The sequence below is a fragment of the Ranitomeya variabilis genome, chromosome 5 (assembly GCF_051348905.1).
Source record: "Ranitomeya variabilis isolate aRanVar5 chromosome 5, aRanVar5.hap1, whole genome shotgun sequence".
NCBI lineage: Eukaryota > Metazoa > Chordata > Amphibia > Anura > Dendrobatidae > Ranitomeya > Ranitomeya variabilis.
The window spans coordinates 624,831,621-624,851,793 of record NC_135236.1 but is presented as its reverse complement, the minus strand read 5'-3'; the positions used below and the strand labels follow the sequence as shown (position 1 = coordinate 624,851,793).

Sequence of the window (20,173 nt, the reverse complement as noted above, 5' to 3'; positions counted from 1 at the left end):
TCCTTTATTTTCGTATAAGAGGAATAGGAGTTTGAAGGACAAGTTGGTGACCTCTGATGTGGGTAGTTCAAGGATAGATCTACAGACCACTTTGAGTCGTCCGAGCATGGGTAATTTCCCATGTCTCGGCTGTGCTAATTGCAACAATCTTCTGAAGGGGGCATCATTTCATCACCCCCATACTGGGAAGAAATATGCTATATATAAACGGTACACTTGCACAAGCAGTTATGTGGTCTATGTCTTGAGCTGCCCGTGTGGCCTCTACTATGTAGGGGAGACCACAATGGAGGTCAGAGCGAGAATTTCTAAACACAAAAGTACGATAAGAAAAAAACTCATTGACCTCCCAGTACCCCGACATTTTCATGACTTGGGACACTCAATTAACCAACTTAGGTATCGTGTTATTGACAATGTACCAATGCTCAGACGTGGGGGGGATCGGATTTCTCTGCTTAAAAGAAAAGAGCTGAAATGGATATATGAGTTGGATACACTCTCCCCTAGGGGTTTAAATATCGACTATCCACAGGGTTGTCTTTTGTAAACGCTCTGGTGCTCTACTGTAGCCTCTCGTCGGTGTAATTTTGTTTTTAACCTCTGTTATATAGTGTTTTAAGATATGTATTGGAATAGCCCCAGTATTATGAGATTACCCTCCATTGGGGACATTTTGCATTTATTTTTTCCATGGGTGACTCTATATAGAGATAATGATGTTATGATGGTTTATGATTAACTATATATATGTATATGTACCTCCATTGGAATATATTTATGCATTATAATTCTATGATAATGTATGTCCCTTCAAGCCTTTATTTATTGCATAGATTTCTATGTTGGTTTCTCCATGTACATGTGATTTCTCATTTCAGGTCCATGAGATGTGGTTGAGTTTGTTCCCTGCCTATGGACCTGAAATAGTGAAATATCTTGAAGCTCCTGGATTATGGGTTAGACCAATTTTTGTACATATCTGGGATCTCGAGATGCTATTGGAGGAGATCTCCATGAAATGTACGCTGTTGCGCTGTGTTTTCCGGCGCTGGAAGGTTGTAGAATGTGCGCAGCTGCGCTGTGTTTCCCGGCGCTGGATAGGTGTGGAATCCTGAATGGTGACTTGCGCACAGAGGAGTGAAGGGAAGATGACGTCACGGACATGCGCATTACAGAGCGGTTGCTGGAAAGAGCGTTGCATGCCGGTGATATGACGTCTATCTGCTATGCTGGACTCCTGTTGATGCGATTGGACCGGCGTAATCATGGACACGCCCCGTTACTATGGCAGGGGTGGACGCATTGAATGGATTGGTGCGATCGCCGGTGTACACAAATAGAACGTGGGGTTTTATATTTGGCTTTTTTGGAGATATTGTATATTAAAAGAGCGATCAGGGAGGCTGTAACCTTGTGGGGGGTGATTATATGTGGTGGGCTATGTATAGTTTATGAATTTTTAACTGTATTGTCATGGTTTTGGTGTAATCTATATCTGTTCTGTTTGTACTGAACCGTCCTATTGGCTGTGAGTCAATTGCTGGGGCGGGATTAATGATATATAATGGTGGTTGGAGTGCTTTTATGTCATGCTTGAAAAAGGTCTGCGGACCGAAACGTTGCAGGAGGTGGAATAAAAACGTGATTTTTTCATCTTCACAACTGCTGTGGTGCTGTCCCTCTTTTATATTTTGATTTGGACTTGGATACCGGGATGGATCCCCTGGTAAGGACGTGCACCCCTATATCCATAGAGATATGTAGTTTTTAAACTTATTTATACGGGTGCGGCTAGACCAGTGTTCTATTGGTCATGCGTGGACCTAATGGCATCTCGCCTCAATTGCCAGGTTCCCGTCTTCATGGCCAGGTCTCACGACCCCTCAGCCTTCGGAGCCGACGCTCTCGTCCTCTCATGGCAGGGTTTCAGACTCCCATACATCTTTCCCCCAATTCCTCTTCTGACAAAGGTGATCAGGAAGATCAAGGCAGAACGGATCCCAGTACTTCTCATCGCTCCGGACTGGCCGCGCAGGACATGGTATGCCGAGATGGTTCAACTGGTCTCAGACGTACCTTGGAGGCTGCCGAGTCGCGCAGACCTCCTGTCTCAAGGGCCCATTTACCACCCGAACTCAGAGGCCCTGTGTTTAACGGTGTGGCCGTTGAGTCCTGGGTACTGAGGCAGAAGGGGTTGCCCCAGACGGTGATATCTACCATGCTCCGCGCACGCAAGCCTTCTTCTATGCGCATCTACCACCGCGCCTGGAAGGCATACTTCGCCTGGTGCAGGAAGCGGGGACGTTTCCCCCTCCGTTTTTCTATCCCTCACATTTTGGAATTCCTCCAATCAGGCGTAGACTTGGGTCTTGCTCTCAGCTCTCTTAAGGGCCAAATTTCTGCTCTCTCGGTTCTTTTTCAGAGAAAGATTGCAAACAGATTGCAGGTCAGGACCTTCATCCAGGGTGTTTCTCATATGGCTCCACCTTACAAGATGCCCTTGGAACCATGGGACCTGAACCTAGTTCTCTGTGCTCTTCAAGAGCCCCCCTTTGAGCCCTTGCATGAAGTGTCTTTGCTGTTCTTGTCTTGGAAGATTGCCTTCCTCGTGGCTGTCACGTCTATTAGACGTGTCTCTGAGCTGGCAGCTCTGTCGTGCCGACCTCCTTTCCTCGTGTTCCACCAGGACAAGGTGGTTCTGCGGACATGTCCGACTTTTCTTCCGAAGGTCGTTTCCTCCTTCCATCTTAATGAGGAGATTGTCCTTCCCTCACTGTGCCCTGCTCCTTCCCACCGCACGGAAAGGGCGCTCCACACTCTGGACTTAGTGAGGGGTCTCAGACGTTACGTCTCCAGGACTGCGTCTCTCCGTAGGTCAGACGCCTTGTTCGTTCTTCCGAAGGGGCCACGGAAGGGACTACCCGCTTCCAAGGCCTCCATTGCCAAGTGGATTCGTTCTGCCATCCAAGAGTCCTACCGTGTCAAGGGTCACGCCGCACCTCCGGGGATCAAGGCTCATTCTACCCGGTCAGTCGGCGCGTCCTGGGCCATCCGGCACCAGGCATCGGCAGCACAGGTCTGCAAGGCTGCTACATGGTCCAGTCTACATACGTTCACGAAGCACTACCAGGTGCACTTTCAGGCTTCGGCAGACGCTTCCGTCGGTAGGCGAATCCTACAAGCGGCTGTGTCTCATCTGTAGTTTGTAGGCTCGCTCAGCATTTATAACTTCTGGTGACCCACCCAGGGACTGCTTTGGGACGTCCCATTCGTCCTGTGTCCCCCAATGATACGTAGGAGAAAAGGAGATTTTTGTGTACTCACCGTAAAATCTTTTTCTCCGAGTCATCATTGGGGGACACAGCACCCTCCCTGTTAGCCTAGTTGGCTCAATTGTTCTTTTCAGTCTGTGTTTTGACTATGACATGTTTTCTGTTTGTTAACTGGCTTACTCCTACTGCTTTGTTACCGAACTGGCTCTGGATTGTCCAGCCTGTGGGTGTATACTGCAGGGGAGGAGTTAATCTTTTGTGTGTGTTTAACTTAGTGTCCTCCTGGTGGCAGCAGCATAACACCCATTCGTCCTGTGTCCCCCAATGATGACTCGGAGAAAAAGATTTTACGGTGAGTACACAAAAATCTCCTTTTTCCATCTTTGATTACCATTTCAGTTATCTTGGCTCTGCTGGGCTTGTGTATAAGTCTGGTTTTCACATTAACAAACATTATACAGAAGAAAAACCATATTCTTTAATGGTAATTAGTTTCACTACAGACAGGGACCCGGGACATATTATGGTTATGTAATACAATATATTTTGTAACTTGCCTAGGAAACCATGTTTTCTCTTTGTTAAACATGATGCATCGTCTTTCAGCTGTCATTTCTCTCTTCACTTCAGAGTTCCCCAAGACATCAGTGGGGAGAAGAGGATCAGAATGCCCAGACAGTAAGCCGTTCTCTCTGCGATATTTGCATGGCCTTTATATTTACCATTACATACTCTGTGCACCATTATTACGCAGTTTTTACTATTAACCGCTTCAGTGCTGGCAGTCATTCCAAAGGTCAATAGACCTGAATATTCAAATATAAATACAATGTAAAAATGCTGTTTTGTCTCTTAGGAGAATATCTATGTGTGCAGAATTATGTTTCTAAATGAAAAAACGCAATTTTCCATCTCGCTTGTTTGTTTTCGTCAATGGTGCGCCCGTCACGTGATCGCAGGACGCCGATGGCTTGTCTTGCTTTCTCCACGTGCTGCACAGCACTCTGCCAGCATTCGGCCACATAAAGGGGCTGTGTTACTATTACAGCACCACCTAATTGTCTTTTTTGAAACGTAGGAGGGTTCCTATTACCCAGGAGCCTTCATAAGCTATTCCCAATATATACATTTCTCTCCCCTGAGGAGTCCCCCATTACAAGGTGACGAAACACACTTCTGTGTCTTGCTCAGTGGTGGTCGGGCTCAGCCTTCCTTACCTCGGCCATGTCTCTGAGCACTGAACACCTTGTACTTCTGTGTCTTGCTCAGTGGTGGTCGGGCTCAGCCTTCCTTACCTCGGCCATGTCTCTGAGCACTGAACACCTTGTACTTCTGTGCCTTGCTCAGTGGTGGTCGGGCTCAGCCTTCCTTACCTCGGCCATGTCTCTGAGCACTGAACACCTTGTACTTCTGTGTCTTGCTCAGTGGTGGTCGGGCTCAGCCTTCCTTACCTCGGCCATGTCTCTGAGCACTGAACACCTTGTACTTCTGTGCCTTGCTCAGTGGTGGTCGGGCTCAGCCTTCCTTACCTCGGCCATGTCTCTGAGCACTGAACACCTTGTACTTCTGTGTCTTGCTCAGTGGTGGTCGGGCTCAGCCTTCCTTACCTCGGCCATGTCTCTGAGCACTGAACACCTTGTACTTCTGTGTCTTGCTCAGTGGTGGTCAGGCTCAGCCTTCCTTACCTCGGCCATGTCTCTGAGCACTGAACACCTTGTACTTCTGTGTCTTGCTCAGTGGTGGTCGGGCTCAGCCTTCCTTACCTCGGCCATGTCTCTGAGCACTGAGCACCTTGTACTTCTGTGTCTTGTTCAGTGGTGGTCGGGCTCAGCCTTCCTTACCTCGGCCATGTCTCTGAGCACCTTGTACTTCTGTGTCTTGTTCAGTGGTGGTCGGGCTCAGCCTTCCTTACCTCGGCCATGTCTCTGAAAACCTTGTACTTCTGTGTCTTGCTCAGTGGTGGTCAGGCTCAGCCTTCCTTACCTCGGCCATGTCTCTGAGCACTGAACACCTTGTACTTCTGTGTCTTGCTCAGTGGTGGTCGGGCTCAGCCTTCCTTACCTCGGCCATGTCTCTGAGCACTGAACACCTTGTACTTCTGTGTCTTGCTCAGTGGTGGTCAGACTCAGCCTTCCTTACCTCGGCCATGTCTCTGAGCACTGAACACCTTGTACTTCTGTGCCTTGCTCAGTGGTGGTCGGGCTCAGCCTTCCTTACCTCGGCCATGTCTCTGAGCACTGAACACCTTGTACTTCTGTGTCTTGCTCAGTGGTGATCAGGCTCAGCCTTCCTTACCTCGGCCATGTCTCTGAGCACTGAACACCTTGTACTTCTGTGTCTTGCTCAGTGGTGGTCAGGCTCAGCCTTCCTTACCTCGGCCATGTCTCTGAGCACTGAGCACCTTGTACTTCTGTGTCTTGTTCAGTGGTGGTCGGGCTCAGCCTTCCTTACCTCGGCCATGTCTCTGAGCACTGAGCACCTTGTACTTCTGTGTCTTGTTCAGTGGTGGTCGGGCTCAGCCTTCCTTACCTCGGCCATGTCTCTGAGCACTGAGCACCTTGTACTTCTGTGTCTTGTTCAGTGGTGGTCGGGCTCAGCCTTCCTTACCTCGGCCATGTCTCTGAACACCTTGTACTTCTGGGTTCTCCTCCAGGGAGGCTCCACTTCTGGAATATGACAGCACTGGAGGATAATGGCTTCCTAGTCGCTCCACATCTGATGCTTCCCAAATCTCCGGCAGTTAATATTCCTCTCTTTTTATTATTTTGTGACCCTGTTCTATATTAGCAACCCATTTGTGGATGGTTCTGTGATCTCTCCACAATATCTTAGCAATTTCAAGAGTTCTGCAGCCCTTTGAAACGTTAAACATTGTCACAAGTCTAAAGGTACCGTCACACTAAACGATATCGCTAGCGATCCGTGACGTTGCAGCGTCCTCGCTAGCGATATCGTTTAGTTTGACACGCAGCAGCGATCAGGATCCTGCTGTGATGTCGCTGGTCGCTGAATAAAGTCCAGAACTTTATTTGGTCGTCCGATCGCTGTGTATCGTTGTGTTTGACACCAAAAGCAACGATACCAGCGATGTTTTACACTGGTAACCAGGGTAAACATCGGGTTACCAAGCGCAGGGCCGCGCTTAGTAACCCGATGTTTACCCTGGTTACCAGCGTAAAAGTAAAAAAAACAAACAGTACATACTCACCCAGCGTCATACCTCCCCCAGCGTCTGCTTCCTGACACTGACTGAGCGCCGGCCCTAAAGTGAAAGTGAAAGCCGCTGTGCTGTTAGGGCCGGAGCTCAGTCAGTGTCAGGAAGCAGAAGCTGGGGGACGCTGGGTGAGTATGTACTGTTTGTTTTTTTTACTTTTACGCTGGTAACCAGGGTAAACATCGGGTTACTAAGCGCGGCCCTGCGCTTAGTAACCCGATGTTTACCCTGGTTACCCGGGGACCTCGGCATCGTTGGTCGCTGGAGAGCGGTCTGTGTGACAGCTCTCCAGCGACCACACAGCGACGCTGCAGCGATCGGCATCGCTGTCGCTATCGCTGCAGCGTCGCTTAGTGTGACGGTACCCTTAGAGTCCGTTCATTCTCATGTTGCCTGAGGTAACAAGCTGCCTAATAATTCTGCACACCTTGATAAAGGTCTTTGTATCCTTAGGCCTCACCCTCCTCATTACACAAATACACGTCACCTGATCTGCGTCATCCAATAAGCATTCAATGTTATACAGCCTGGAGTTGGAAAATCTGCATAAAAACAATATGATGAAAATCGTCACTGCCTACTAATTGTGCACAGTGTAGATATTCTGTGATGGCCAGGTGATGACAGCCCATCCTGGATGGGAATCTATACCTATTAAATAGCAAATATACATTACAGAAATAAAACCCATGGATGCAGGAATATGTTTGCTTATAGATTATTTGTTAGGATGGTGGGTCCGAGATTTTCCATGTGTATAAGGGGTTCTCCGAACCATAGAAATCAGAACTGCCATGCTTGCCCATTACAGAGCTGTGGTGCCCAGCAGTCGACGTTTACAAGGTGGCAGATAACATGCCGGACGGCAATTGACGATTTAGGCCGGTCTGTGGCCTCAGCGGGCGCGTGCAGAGAATACGTTTATCACGCTTGTTTTCTAACTCCAGGAGAGGGATCGCAACAGCGAAGATGAAGATGAAGACAAATATGCTGATGACATCGATATGCCGGGACAGAACTTCGATTCCAAGAGACGCATTACAGTCCGAAACCTTCGTATCCGAGAAGACACTGCCAAAGTAAGCTGATTGTTCTCCATCGCGCAGGGGTTATATACTGTTTGGGCTGTGGATGCATGGTGAATCGGTGCCATTTTGTTTGAAATGTGATTTTCATTTTGTACCTACAGTACTTAAGGAATTTAAATCCAAATTCTGCATACTACGACCCCAAAACCAGAGCCATGAGGGAAAATCCATATGCCGATGCAGGAAAGAACGCTGATGAGTAAGTGTAAATATTCCAGCAGTCAGCAGGCAACCCAGTGGCGTGCCCTATATATGTCCCGGAGTCCAGCCATGTGTCACTTACTGGGCTGAGTGTTGCTGGTTTAATTAAATCAGTGTTCTACCAGCAGGAGATTTATCACTAAAAAGCTAGATTTCTTATACCTTCTAGACAGCTGCTCTGTGTAACCTCACCCACACCACTGATTGGCAGTTTCTGCCTATGCACAGTGTGCACAGAAATCTGCCAATTCGTGGTGTGAGCGGATCAGCGTTAAGAGCATTGCTAGATCTTCTGCAGAGAAAACTGTGATTGTATACAAATGACAGCTAGTGACACATCACTGGAATCTGGTTCTCAGCCCCTACATTATGCTTCTGTGAGATAACATAGCAAAAACCTGCAGACAAATTCCTTTTAAAGATATGTAAATATGTATTTTGATAACTGACTATGATATTGTTGTTTGTGTGCAGAGTCAGCTACGCTGGAGATAATTTTGTCCGATACACTGGAGATACAATTTCAATGGCGCAGACACAGTGTAAGTATAAAGTTATATGACAGGTAATCACATATTCACATAACCATAGAGGACAATTACTGACGATCCTGTTATCAAATTGCAATTTGTGACTTCTAGTTTTCAATATAAGTGGTGAATCCACAGATGTTTGCAGAGAAAGCTAAAGCGACTTGAGCACAAATTAGTGCGAATGCCGCTGCTGTGCATTGGGTAAAAAGTTTTTTTACGTCCAGTGTGGAAGTACCCTGAGTGTACGTGCACATGTCTATTAGACACCGGCGTTTTTTGAGGTCACTTTGGGAAGATGCAGGTGGTGATTTTCCTGAAGCTTCTTCTTTGGTGCTTTTCTTTTTTGCAGCTGTTTACTTCTGTGTGTAACACAGTGAGCGGATTCCAAGCAGAAGCCGCCTGAAGAAAGGTCATGTCACTTAAAAACCGCAAAGCGGTTAAAAGAAGCTTAACAAGACTGAACATACGCACTGCATAGGCATTTTGGCATTGCACTGCATATGTTCATTCTTTTAGTGTTGTCATTAAATGGATTTTCTAGCTGGTATTTTATCACACCCACCTAATCAAGACGTTGAGTGCACATACCTTCTTTGGAGCTCCTAAGTAGAGTTGAGCGAATCTTTCAATATTCTGTTTGGATTACGATCGCTGGCGAATTTGCAATATTCACCGAACGCCATTGCAGTCCATCAGAATAGAAATAAACAAATGTGTTCGGAAACGATCGTCAAACATAATTTCGGCACGAATATGGCAAATTCGGATTCAGTGATTGTTTCCGAACATATTCACTCAACTCTGCTCCCAAGACCCCTTGCAAACAGCTGTCAGGAATAGTTGCTGTCTAGTGACTTCCCCTGCATTACCCGCTACAGATCAAGTGTGATATTTTATGATGCCGCACATGTGATTGGCAGTCCATACGAAACATGACCAGTCTGAGACTGCTGGAGTTAAAGCTGCTGCTTGTTAGTGGAGTTTTACTCTGGATCATGTCTTTACTTTTGCTTCTTCATCTGAAAGCAGCATAATGTAGGGGCTGAGACACTAATTCAGCAAGGTATCACTTGGTTTACTGGGTGCAACAGTTGTGATAAAAATCCCTGTTTTATCTGTTGCAGATATAGCGGTGCTAAGAATGTTGAGCTCAGTATAACCCCACTTACACCACTGATCGGCAGCTTTTTATGTACACTATGTATTCATAGTAAATTTCAAATCGGGTTGGGGAGCGCGTCCTCCCTGGAGCCTCTAAGAGGTTGTTTATATAAAGTGATAAAAGATTTCTCAACAACAAGGCATCTGATATGAGACACACAGGGGGGACTGTTTTCAGCGGTCTATAACCTGTATGCCCATATAATAGTTTACATAGGTCAAATGTGGTGACAGATGCCCTCTAAAGAAGTTCTCCATTACTAGGACAACCCTTTCTTGAATTAAATGTTCAGCCCTGATAAAATAAAGCTACCGTATACTCGCCTCCTGTGCCGGCGCCGGTCCAGCGGAGTCAGAACTCGCGGCCCCAGGACTGTGATGCGGTGGAATGAGACTTGATGCCCGGTGCCCCATCAGCGCAGGCGTCACTGTCCTCGCCTCCTGTCGAAATGAAGAGGAAGTCTGAGATCGGCTGCAGCCCAGACTTCTGCTTCATGTTCAGTTTGTACAGTGGTGGGGACAGTGACGCCAGCGCTGATTGGGCACCACATGTCACAACACGGCATCACAGACCCGGGACCGCGAGTGCCGAGACCCCTGGAACAGAGCCTGGACGAGATGCGAGTATAGGCTTTATTATTTTATCAGGGCCGAGCTCTTAGTTTAAGAAGGGTTTGTCCTAGTAGTGGACAACCTCTTTAATGGTAAAATCAGAAGCGCAATTAAACACACTGCGAAGCCTCTGCCCAATGCCAACATCTACGCAATAAAGAAGCAAAATCACATGGCTTTTGGTGCGCACAGGTGGCTGGAGTTTCGGCCAGCAGCCAGTCTGGTTTTATTCTAGGGGTTCTACTACATGAGGCCCCAACCCGTGGTAGCCGTATGCGGAGTGTCAATTGTTGCTGTGCTGCACCTGTACTTGCAATGATAAACCCCAAGCAGTAATTCACATGCAGTCGCTGCGCTGGCTCTCTAATGGGACATGTGGAAAGGGCCGTTCTGATGGAACACATACATCTCACAGATGACAAACGCTCATTTATTGTTGTGTATAATTTCCTATCGCACAGTGTTTGCCTGGGAGGCGTATGAGAAGGGTTCGGATGTACATCTGCAGGCTGATCCTACCAAACTGGAAGTCCTAAGCAAATCGTTCAAAGTTAAGAAAGAAGACTTCAAGGAAGAGCAGAAAAAGAGCATCCTGGAAAGAGTAAGTGCATTTAATGCCTGCAAATAAACAAGAAAAAATAAAATACATGTGTGTTGTGATATAGCATGGAGCAGCCAACAAATACCGTATTTTTTGCTTTGTATAACGCTCCAGATTATAAGACGCACCCCAAAGTTTGGGGAGAAAAATAGGAAAAAAACTTTTTTAATAAAATGGTGCTGCTTCTTATAATCCATGCGTCTTATTGCTTACCGGGGGTGGCGGCTGCGGTGAAGCGGGGCCCCAGGGTCGCTTCTGGAGGAGGCAGGAGTGGAGGGTTGCTGCAGGCTGGGATGAGGGGGGGGGGGGGTGTGTGTGCAGGTGTCTGTGCTGCAGGGGGGCTCCTGTGCTGTAGGGGTGTCTCCAGTGATGCTGGCGTCTCCGCTGCTGTAGGGGGGCTCCTGTGCTGCCGGGGGGGGGGGGCTCCTGTGCTGCGGGGGGGGGGCTCCTGTGCTGCAGGGGGGGGGGGGCTCCTGTGCTGCAGGGGGGGGGGGGGGCTCCTGTGCTGCAGGGGGGGGGGGGGGGCTCCTGTGCTGCAGGGGGGGGGCTCCTGTGCTGCAGGGGGGGGCTCCTGTGCTGCAGGGGGGGGCTCCTGTGCTGCAGGGGGGGGCCCTGTGCTGCAGGGGGGGCTTCTGTGCTGTAGGGGTGTCTCCAGTGATGCTGGCGTCTCCGGTGCTGTGGGGGGCTCCTGTGCGGTGGACTTCGGGAAAATGGCCGCCGGGAGGCGGCGCATGCGCAGATAGAGATCTTGGGACCAAGTTCTCGAGAGATGAGATCTCGGTGCTGAAATCTCTTCTCCGTAGAATTGCACTTTTTTGAAATTTCACCGCACTTTGAATTTTTTTTTCCTGTTTTCCAGTACCTAGTATAGTAAAATCAATGGCGTCAATCAAAAGTACAATCCCCTAGGTTGTGAAGTGGTTAATAGCAAGACCCCATTGGACAGGACATAAGGTGTAAAAAAATTTCAGCTTAAAGGGAGAGTGTCTTGAGAAACATGACTTAATGTTGAAATTAGCTTTTTCTGGTAAATGTGTGTTGTTTTTTTTTTAACTTTTGCAATTTGTTTTTCAAATTATCACAGTAAAAAAAGCCAAATTGTTTAAAGAAGATATTCTACATTTCACACAAAAATCCGGTTTAAAAAGTAAGGTAGATCGTGTTCTGTTGACACATTTTCCTTGAAGACGCAGGTCTCCTGGCACTATGATGAGGGTGATGTACATTGCTGTGCCTCTGTATTCAGCTGTCACATAAGCTACGGTGCACACTTAAAGTGGCAATCATCTGTGCGCTCAGGGACAATGTGCAGAAGGCTTCCTATGGGAAGCTACTAACACTTCGGCCCTGATTCATCAAAAGCATTTTAAGACAAAAAAATGGTGTAAAAAAAAAACAAAAAAAAACAAAACAAACTTTTGTAAAGCTGCAAAGAGTCAAATGTGTGTAACTTCTTGAGTTTTCTCACCAGTTCTTTTAGACTCCGCAGAAATAGGTGAAACTGACGTGGGTGCGTGACGCCACAGCTTTTCTAATTAATGATGAGCTGTGGCTTTCCCTACATCAGAAATCTCTCTCTCCAGTCCCTGACTGGAGTAGGATTGTTGGCTTGGCACACGCCACTCATCATGCGCTCTGGAATTATGAAGAGAGGAGCTTATGACTCCACTACGTCCCTTTGTCAAGACCAGTGAGAAAATCCAGTCTTCCTGAATCGGGGCCTTAGTTTCCACACTACTGTGTTCTTATCAGATATGAAACCTCCTATTAATTGTAAATTATTCATGTGCGGAGGGATAACTGACTTCGTCCCCTAATTCAGAAGATCCTGGCTTTGTTGTCTTACAGTATGGAGGACAGGAGCATTTGGATGTTCCACCTGCGGAGCTACTTCTAGCTCAGACCGAGGACTACGTGGAATACTCCAGACATGGCACTGTCATCAAGGGGCAGGAGAAAGCCATCGCCCGCTCCAAGTATGAGGAAGACGTTCTCATAAATAACCACACGGTCAGTGACGGAGCCTTCAAACAATATATTTGCTGCCAGGTTTCTTTTCTGCTAGCAGTGATTATAAACTTGCATTTCTATCCTGGTCATATAGCATTGACTTAGTTACATAGTTATTAAGGTTGAAGGAAGACTGTAAGTCCATCTAGTTCAACCCATAGCCTAACCTAACATGCCCTAACATGTTGATCCAGAGGAAGGCAAAAAAAACCCATGTGGCAAAGAGTAACTCCACCATGGGGAAAAAAATTCCTTCCCGACTCCACATACGGCAATCAGACTAGTTCCCTGGATCAAAGCCTTATCATGGAATCTAGTGTATATACCCTGTAACATTATACTTTTCCAGAAAGGTATCCAGTCCCCTCTTAAATTTAATTAATGAATCACTCATTACAACATCATACGGCAGAGAGTTCCATAGTCTCACTGCTCTTACAGTAAAGAATCGGCATCTGTTATTATGCTTAAACCTTCTTTCCTCCAGACGTAGAGGATGCCCCCTTGTCCCTGTCTCAGGTCTATGATTAAAAAGATCATCAGAAAGGTCTTTGTACTGTCCCCTCATATATTTATACATTAAAATAAGATCACCCCTTAGTCTTCGTTTTTCCAAACTAAATAGCCCCAAGTGTAATAACCTATCTTGGTATTGCAGACCCCCCAGTCCTCTAATAACCTCGGTCGCTCTTCTCTGCACCCGCTCCAGTTCAGCTATGTCTTTCTTATACACCGGAGACCAGAACTGTGCACAGTATTCTAAGTGTGGTCGAACTAGTGACTTGTATAGAGGTAAAATTATGTTCTCCTCATGAGCATCTATGCCTCTTTTAATACATCCCATTATTTTATTTGCCTTTGTAGCAGCTGCCTGACACTGGCCACTGAATATGAGTTTGTCATCCACCCATACACCCAGTTCTTTTTCATTGACGGTTTTGCCCTGAGTTTTAGAATTAAGCACATAGTTATACATCTTATTACTTCTACCCAAGTGCATGACCTTACATTTATCCCCATTAAAGCTCATTTGCCATTTATCAGCCCAAGCTTCTAGTTTACATAAATCATCCTGTAATATAAAATTGTCCTCCCCTGTATTGATTACCCTGCAGAGTTTAGTGTCATCTGCAAATATTGAAATTCTACTCTGAATGCCCCCTACAAGGTCATTAATAAATATGTTAAAAAGAAGAGGGCCCAATACTGACCCCTGTGGTACCCCACTGCTAACCGCAACCCAGTCCGAGTGTGCTCCATTAATAACCACCCTTTGTTTCCTATCCCTGAGCCAGCTCTCAACCCACTTACACATATTTTCCCCTATCCCCATTACTCTCATTTTATGTAACAACCTTTTGTGTGGCACCGTATCAAAAGCTTTGGAAAAGTCCATATACACTACGTCCACTGGGTTCCCTTGGTCCAGTCCGGAACTTACCTCTTCATAGAAGCTGATCAAATTAGTCTGACATGAACGGTCCCTAGTAAACCCGTGCTGATACTGGGTCATGAGGTTATTCCTCTTCAGATACTCCAGCATAGCATCCCTTAGAATCCCCTCCAGGATTTTACCCACAGTAGAGGTTAAGCTTACTGGCCTATAATTATCGAGTTCAGTTTTTGCCCCTTTTTTGAATATTGGCACCACATTTGCTATACGCCAGTCCTGTGGTGCAGACTTGTTGCCAGTAGTTTTGGATAACGGTCTATGGCATATATATATATATATATATGTTCTAAAGATGGTGTGGTGTAGTTCTGGTAACTAGTGATGAGCGAGTGTACTCGTTGCTCGGGTTTTCCTGAACACGCTCGGGTGACCTCCGAGTATTTGTTATTGCTCCAAGATAAGTTTTCATCGCCTCAGTTGCATGATTTACGGCTTCCAGATGTGGGAATTCCCTAACAAACAGGCATTCCTCACATGTATTCAGCGTATCTGGAAGCTGTAAATCATGCAACTGAGGTGATGAAAACTATATCTCCGAGCAATAACAAATACTCGGAGGTCACCCGAGCGTGCTCTGGAAAACCCGAGCAACGAGTATACTCGCTCATCACTACTGGTAACCCCACTACGTAATTTTCTTCTTCTTACATTGGCTTATTCTATACTGGCAAAATAGTACTTACAGCAATTCCCCAATTAATAACTACACAGAGAGCCATAGATGGGATTTACAGGTCTTGTACTGGATAATTGCTGCACACATGCCTGTGCTTTTGTACATTGGATATATTAAGTTACAGTGGCCCTGGAAAGACCTTCATTAGTAGAGAATATTGTAACCTAAGAGGAGTCGCCATATGAAATTACTGACCCCTCTAATGGATAGGTAATGAAGATCATGTGTGGGGGGTCCAGTGCCCTCCTATCATCTGCTAGTAGCTCTGTTCAATCTGTGGCAGCTGATGCCGAAAACTTCAGATTTGCGTCCATTACTTTTAAGTTGGAGCTGATCTACGGTACTTGCCTTGACCACTACACTTACTGTTCCAGAACTTCTGTGCTGTGTTATATACCTTCAGTACCTGTGTATGCTGCACACTCCAGCTGCCAGGACCTGTGGACTCAGGTCATGTGACCCTGATGACATCATCACAGATCCTTCTGCACTTCTATGTTGCTTCCTGCTTATGATTGGTCTGTGTCATAAAGGAGGTAGAAGTACACGCCCCCCAGTGACCACTATGTAATAACTCTCACTTGGACTTGTCTAAGGTTAATTTATTAGGTGCAGATACTTGATTGCTAAGATCTCCATAATAGAGAAACAAAATTAAAAAATGGGCATGTTATTTATAAACTGTTTATTTTCTAGAATTTTTTTTAATTTGTTTTTCTCCTGTTTAGTGTATTTGGGGCTCATTTTGGAAAGATGGAAGATGGGGCTACAAGTGTTGCCATTCCTTTGTCAAGATGTCTTATTGCACTGGGGAAGCTGGGAAGAGCACCAATGTAAGCTGAATATGTACGAGTGGTTTAGTGATACACCAAGACATGAATGAGTCTGGTCACACATGGTAACACAGGTGTTTGCTTTTTGGCTAGAATACTGATCTCTGTGAAGAGGAGCTGGAAGCTGAAGAGATGTCCAAGCCCAAGACATTGGTGGAGGTTAGTATTCACTGGCAGTTCTCCATTGTACCAGAAACGAATAGGTGCAAAGCGGTCAAATGTCTGGGTTCTCGGATCCATCCCAATAAGGAGGAAGACTCGCAGCGCTCCAGAATGAGTCCAGTCATGAGGTATTCCCCAGTATAACATTGGTGATGTGATTCCCTGTCCGTATACACACGATCTCTTACACAAATGATCTCATTAAGGCTAGGTCAGGTCAATTGTGCAAATCACAATCTGCTCATAGTCTGATCTGATTCTCACGGATGGGGAAAATAGTTCCCCATCTTTCAATCAGTCCATGGAAAGCAGACTGCACTCAGATGTCATGCGAGTGCAGTCTGATGTTTCCCACACTCATTGATGGATGGCTGAGTGTGAGTTGAATATCAGAACATACTCGGGCATGCTGCAATTCTTTTATTTTATTTTTTCCCTGGACCGGCTCTGTCCCAGGAAAAAACGTACATGTGCACAGCCCCAAAGATTAACATTGGTCTGAGTGCGATCTGACGTTTTGTCAGATTGCACTTGGACCGATAATACGGTCATGTGCAGGAACCTGAAGAGAATCTGGCACCAGGTTTTTGCTAATCTATCGAAGAGCAGCATCAGATCCTGATTTCAGTGATTTATCACTTAGTAGGCTGCATGTAATAGTTTTGCTAAAATCACTGTTTTATCTACTACTTTGATACCAGTTCTCTCAATGCTGAGCTCTGTATAACCCTGCTCACACCACTGATGACCACTGTATGTGTTCACTGTGCATAGACAGAAAGCTGCCAATGGGGTTTATACAGAGCTCATGAATATGGTTAACTAGTATACTAGTCCTCTAGTGATAATCTATGCTGATTAACACAATCATTTTATCAAAACTATAGCAAGCAGCTCAGTAAGTGACACATCGCTGAAATCCGGCTCTTGTCTCTACATTATACTATTCTCAGATGCGTTGGCAAAATCCTCTTGACCCTCTAAAGATATCCTTTAAATATAACATTTCTTCAAAACACATAGTAAATTCATTAGACATATACAACCAATACAGTCATGATTACAGTGGTCAGATGTCTCCTATCTGGCACCTCTTGGGCATAGCGAGAGTATCACAAGAATCTTCTGCCAGTCATACCAGTGCCCCCCGTGCTCAACAAAGCAAGTGATGTCCCATTATATGTAGAGACCATGCTATCCCAGTGCATGATCCCAAAGACCGGCCGTTCCCATCCAACAAGGGACATTTATTAGGATTATTTGTATAGCGCCATCATTAGTATTTTCACACCAGAAGCTTTTTCATGGGTGCATCTTTCCTGATGACAGATTCATCAAGAAAAAATGAAGAAAAAGAAGAAAAAGCACCGCAAGAGTGGTGGTTCGGATAGTGAGGGTGAAGAGAGAAAGAAGCAGGAAAAGCTTAAAAAGGTATGGAAAATTGCTCATCTGTGTCCTTCCCAGTGCAAAGAAAAATGACCCCAGTCCTCCCCTTGCCATCTCCTTGTCTGAGGGTGGTGCGCCTGGTGTAGATCTAGAGGATTGGCTGCAGACAAGTGTGGATCTGCCACCTAGTGCTTTACATGTGGTAAGGACACGGGAACCGGCCTGGTCTGTTGTGGGGAAAATGTCACCGGCTCTGATCAACCGCTTGTTCTGATGCCACAATGCGGATGTGAAGGTCATAGACCATTTTGTGGCCCTTTAATTCCCATCGCACTGTTTTAAGAGAGGCAGAAATTTTGGGCCGGAGACAAATGGATACAGAGGTTCAGATGAATCATTTTGCTCCCTGTCCCCAAACCCTCACCCATATCTATAATATAACGCTGGGAGCGTCACTCTGTCCGAAGCCTTTATAGACTGCGCAAGCGCCGGCGCAGTCTGGACCCCACAGAGCGACGCTCCCAGGAGATCGCGGTATGCGTAAGCGCTGAACGCACACCGCGATCTCCAACAGAGAAACAGGTACGAGCCAGGAGGCGGAGGGTGAGTATACTTACCTGTCCCGTTCCACCGACGCCATTCCGGGCCATGAATATCCCCCTGCTCCCGGAATCGGCGCCTGCGCAGTCCGCGCTTTCCGGCGCCATTTTCTTGAAGACACATTGCAGTGTGTCTTCAAGAAAATGGCGCAGACTGCGCAGGCGCCTTTTCCGGCACCAGGAGGACACAGAAAATCTGTCCTCCTGGTGCCGGAAAAGGGGCCTGCGCAGTCCGCGCTTTCCGGCGCCATTTTCTTGAAGACACACTGCAATGTGTCTTCAAGAAAATGGCGCTGGAAAGCGCGGACTGCGCAGGCGCCGATTCCGGGAGCAGGGGGATATTTATGGCCCGGAATGGCGTCGGTGGAACGGGACAGGTAAGTATACTCACCCTCCGCAAGTAACAAATTGCTGTGCCATGAGGCTGTGGCACTTCATGCCACAGCTATTTGTTACTTACGCCACTTACGTCCACAGTCACCGCACCCACCACAGCCACCGCACCCAGCACAGCCACGCACAGCCGCCGCACCCAGCACAGCCGCCGCACCCAGCACAGCCACGCACAGCCGCCCACAGCCACACACAGCCGCCGCACCCAGTACAGCCGCCGCACCCAGCACAGCCACCCACAGCCGCCGCACCCACCACAGCCACCGCACCCAGCACAGCCACGCACAGCCGCCGCACCCAGCACAGCCGCCTACAGCCACGCACAGCCGCTGCACCCAGCACAGCCGCCCATAGCCACGCACAGGCGCCTACAGCCACGCACAGCCACCGCACCCAGCACAGCCGCCTACAGCCACGCACAGCCGCTGCACCCAGCACAGCCGCCCATAGCCACGCACAGGCGCCTACAGCCACGCACAGCCACCGCACCCAGCACAGCCGCCGCACCCAGCACAGCCACGCACAGCCGCCGCACCCAGCACAGCCACGCACAGCCGCCCACAGCCACGCACAGCTGCCCACAGCCGCCGCACCCAGCACAGCCGTCGCACCCAGCACAGCCACGCACAGCTGCCCACAGCCACTGCACCCAGCACAGCCGCCGCACTCAGCACAGCCGTCCACAGCCGCCACACCCAGCACAGCCACGCACAGCCGCCGCACCCAGCACAGCCGCCGCACCCAGCACAACCGCCACAGCCACGCACAGCTGCCGCACCCAGCACAGCCACCGCACCCAGCACAGCCGTCCACAGCCGCCGCACCCAGCACAGCCGCCTACAGCCACACACAGCCGCCTACAGCCACGCACAGCCGCTGCACCCAGCACAGCCACCGCACCCAGCACAGCCGTCCACAGCCGCCGCACCCAGCACAGCCACGCACAGCCGCCGCACCAACCACAGCCACCGCACCCAGCACAGCCACGCACAGCCGCCGCACCCAGCACAGCCGCCCACAGCCACGCACAGCCGCTGCACCTAGCACAGCCACCGCACCCAGCACAGCCGTCCACAGCCGCCGCACCCAGCACAGCCACCCACAGCCGCCCGCACCCAGCACAGCCACGCACAGCCGCGCCACATACAGCCGCCCGCACTCAGCACAGCCGCCGCACCCAGCACAGCCGCTCACAGCCACGCACAGCCGCCGCACCCAGCACAGCCGCCGCACCCTGCACAGCCGCCGCACCCTGCACAGCCGCCGCACCCTGCACAGCCGCCGCACCCTGCACAGCCACGCACAGCCGCCGCACCCAGCACAGCCACCGCACCCAGCACAGCCGCCGCACCCAGCACAGCCACGCACAGCCGCCCACAGCCACGCACAGCTGCCTAGAGCCACGCACAGCCGCTGCACCCAGCACAGCCACCCACAGCCGCCGCACCCAGCACAGCCGCCACACCCAGCACAGCCGCGCACAGCCGCCGCCCACAGCCACACACAGCCGCTGCACCCAGCACAGCCACCGCACCCAGCACAGCACCCACAGCCGCCCGCACCCAGCAGCGCCACGCACAGCCGCCCGCACTCCGCACAGCCGCCCGCACTCCGCACAGCCGCCCGCACTCCGCACAGCCGCCCGCACTCCGCACAGCCGCCCGCAATGATGGGGGCGCAGGATGGAGCAGCACGTGATAGGATGGGGGCGCAGGATGGGAGCACATGACAGGATGGGGATGCAGGATGGAGCAGCACATGACACGGTGGAGCAGCACATGACAGGATGGGGATGCAGGATGGAGCAGCACATGACAGGATGGGAGAGCAAAATGGGAGCAGCACATGACAGGATGGGAGAGCAAAATGGGAGCAGCACATACCAGGATGGAGACCATATACCAATATAAATGCTCGCCACCCGGGCGTAGAACGGGTTCAATAGCTAGTAACCTATATCAGTATGAAGGGCTAGA

At 48.8% G+C, this 20,173-nt stretch overlaps 1 protein-coding gene across 1 annotated transcript in view; it reads left to right on the top strand.

The window, feature by feature from the left end:
• Window positions 1-20,173, top strand: part of SLU7 (spliceosome associated SLU7) — a 43,224-nt gene that overhangs the window by 19,375 nt on the left and 3,676 nt on the right. Inside the window, exons 7-15 of the mRNA XM_077266123.1 lie at window positions 3,906-3,953; window positions 7,437-7,568; window positions 7,679-7,776; window positions 8,253-8,320; window positions 10,546-10,685; window positions 12,534-12,695; window positions 15,553-15,657; window positions 15,751-15,816; window positions 17,149-17,250. Coding sequence (XP_077122238.1) covers window positions 3,906-3,953; window positions 7,437-7,568; window positions 7,679-7,776; window positions 8,253-8,320; window positions 10,546-10,685; window positions 12,534-12,695; window positions 15,553-15,657; window positions 15,751-15,816; window positions 17,149-17,250 — 921 coding nt within the window. The remainder of the gene's footprint in view (window positions 1-3,905; window positions 3,954-7,436; window positions 7,569-7,678; window positions 7,777-8,252; window positions 8,321-10,545; window positions 10,686-12,533; window positions 12,696-15,552; window positions 15,658-15,750; window positions 15,817-17,148; window positions 17,251-20,173) is intronic.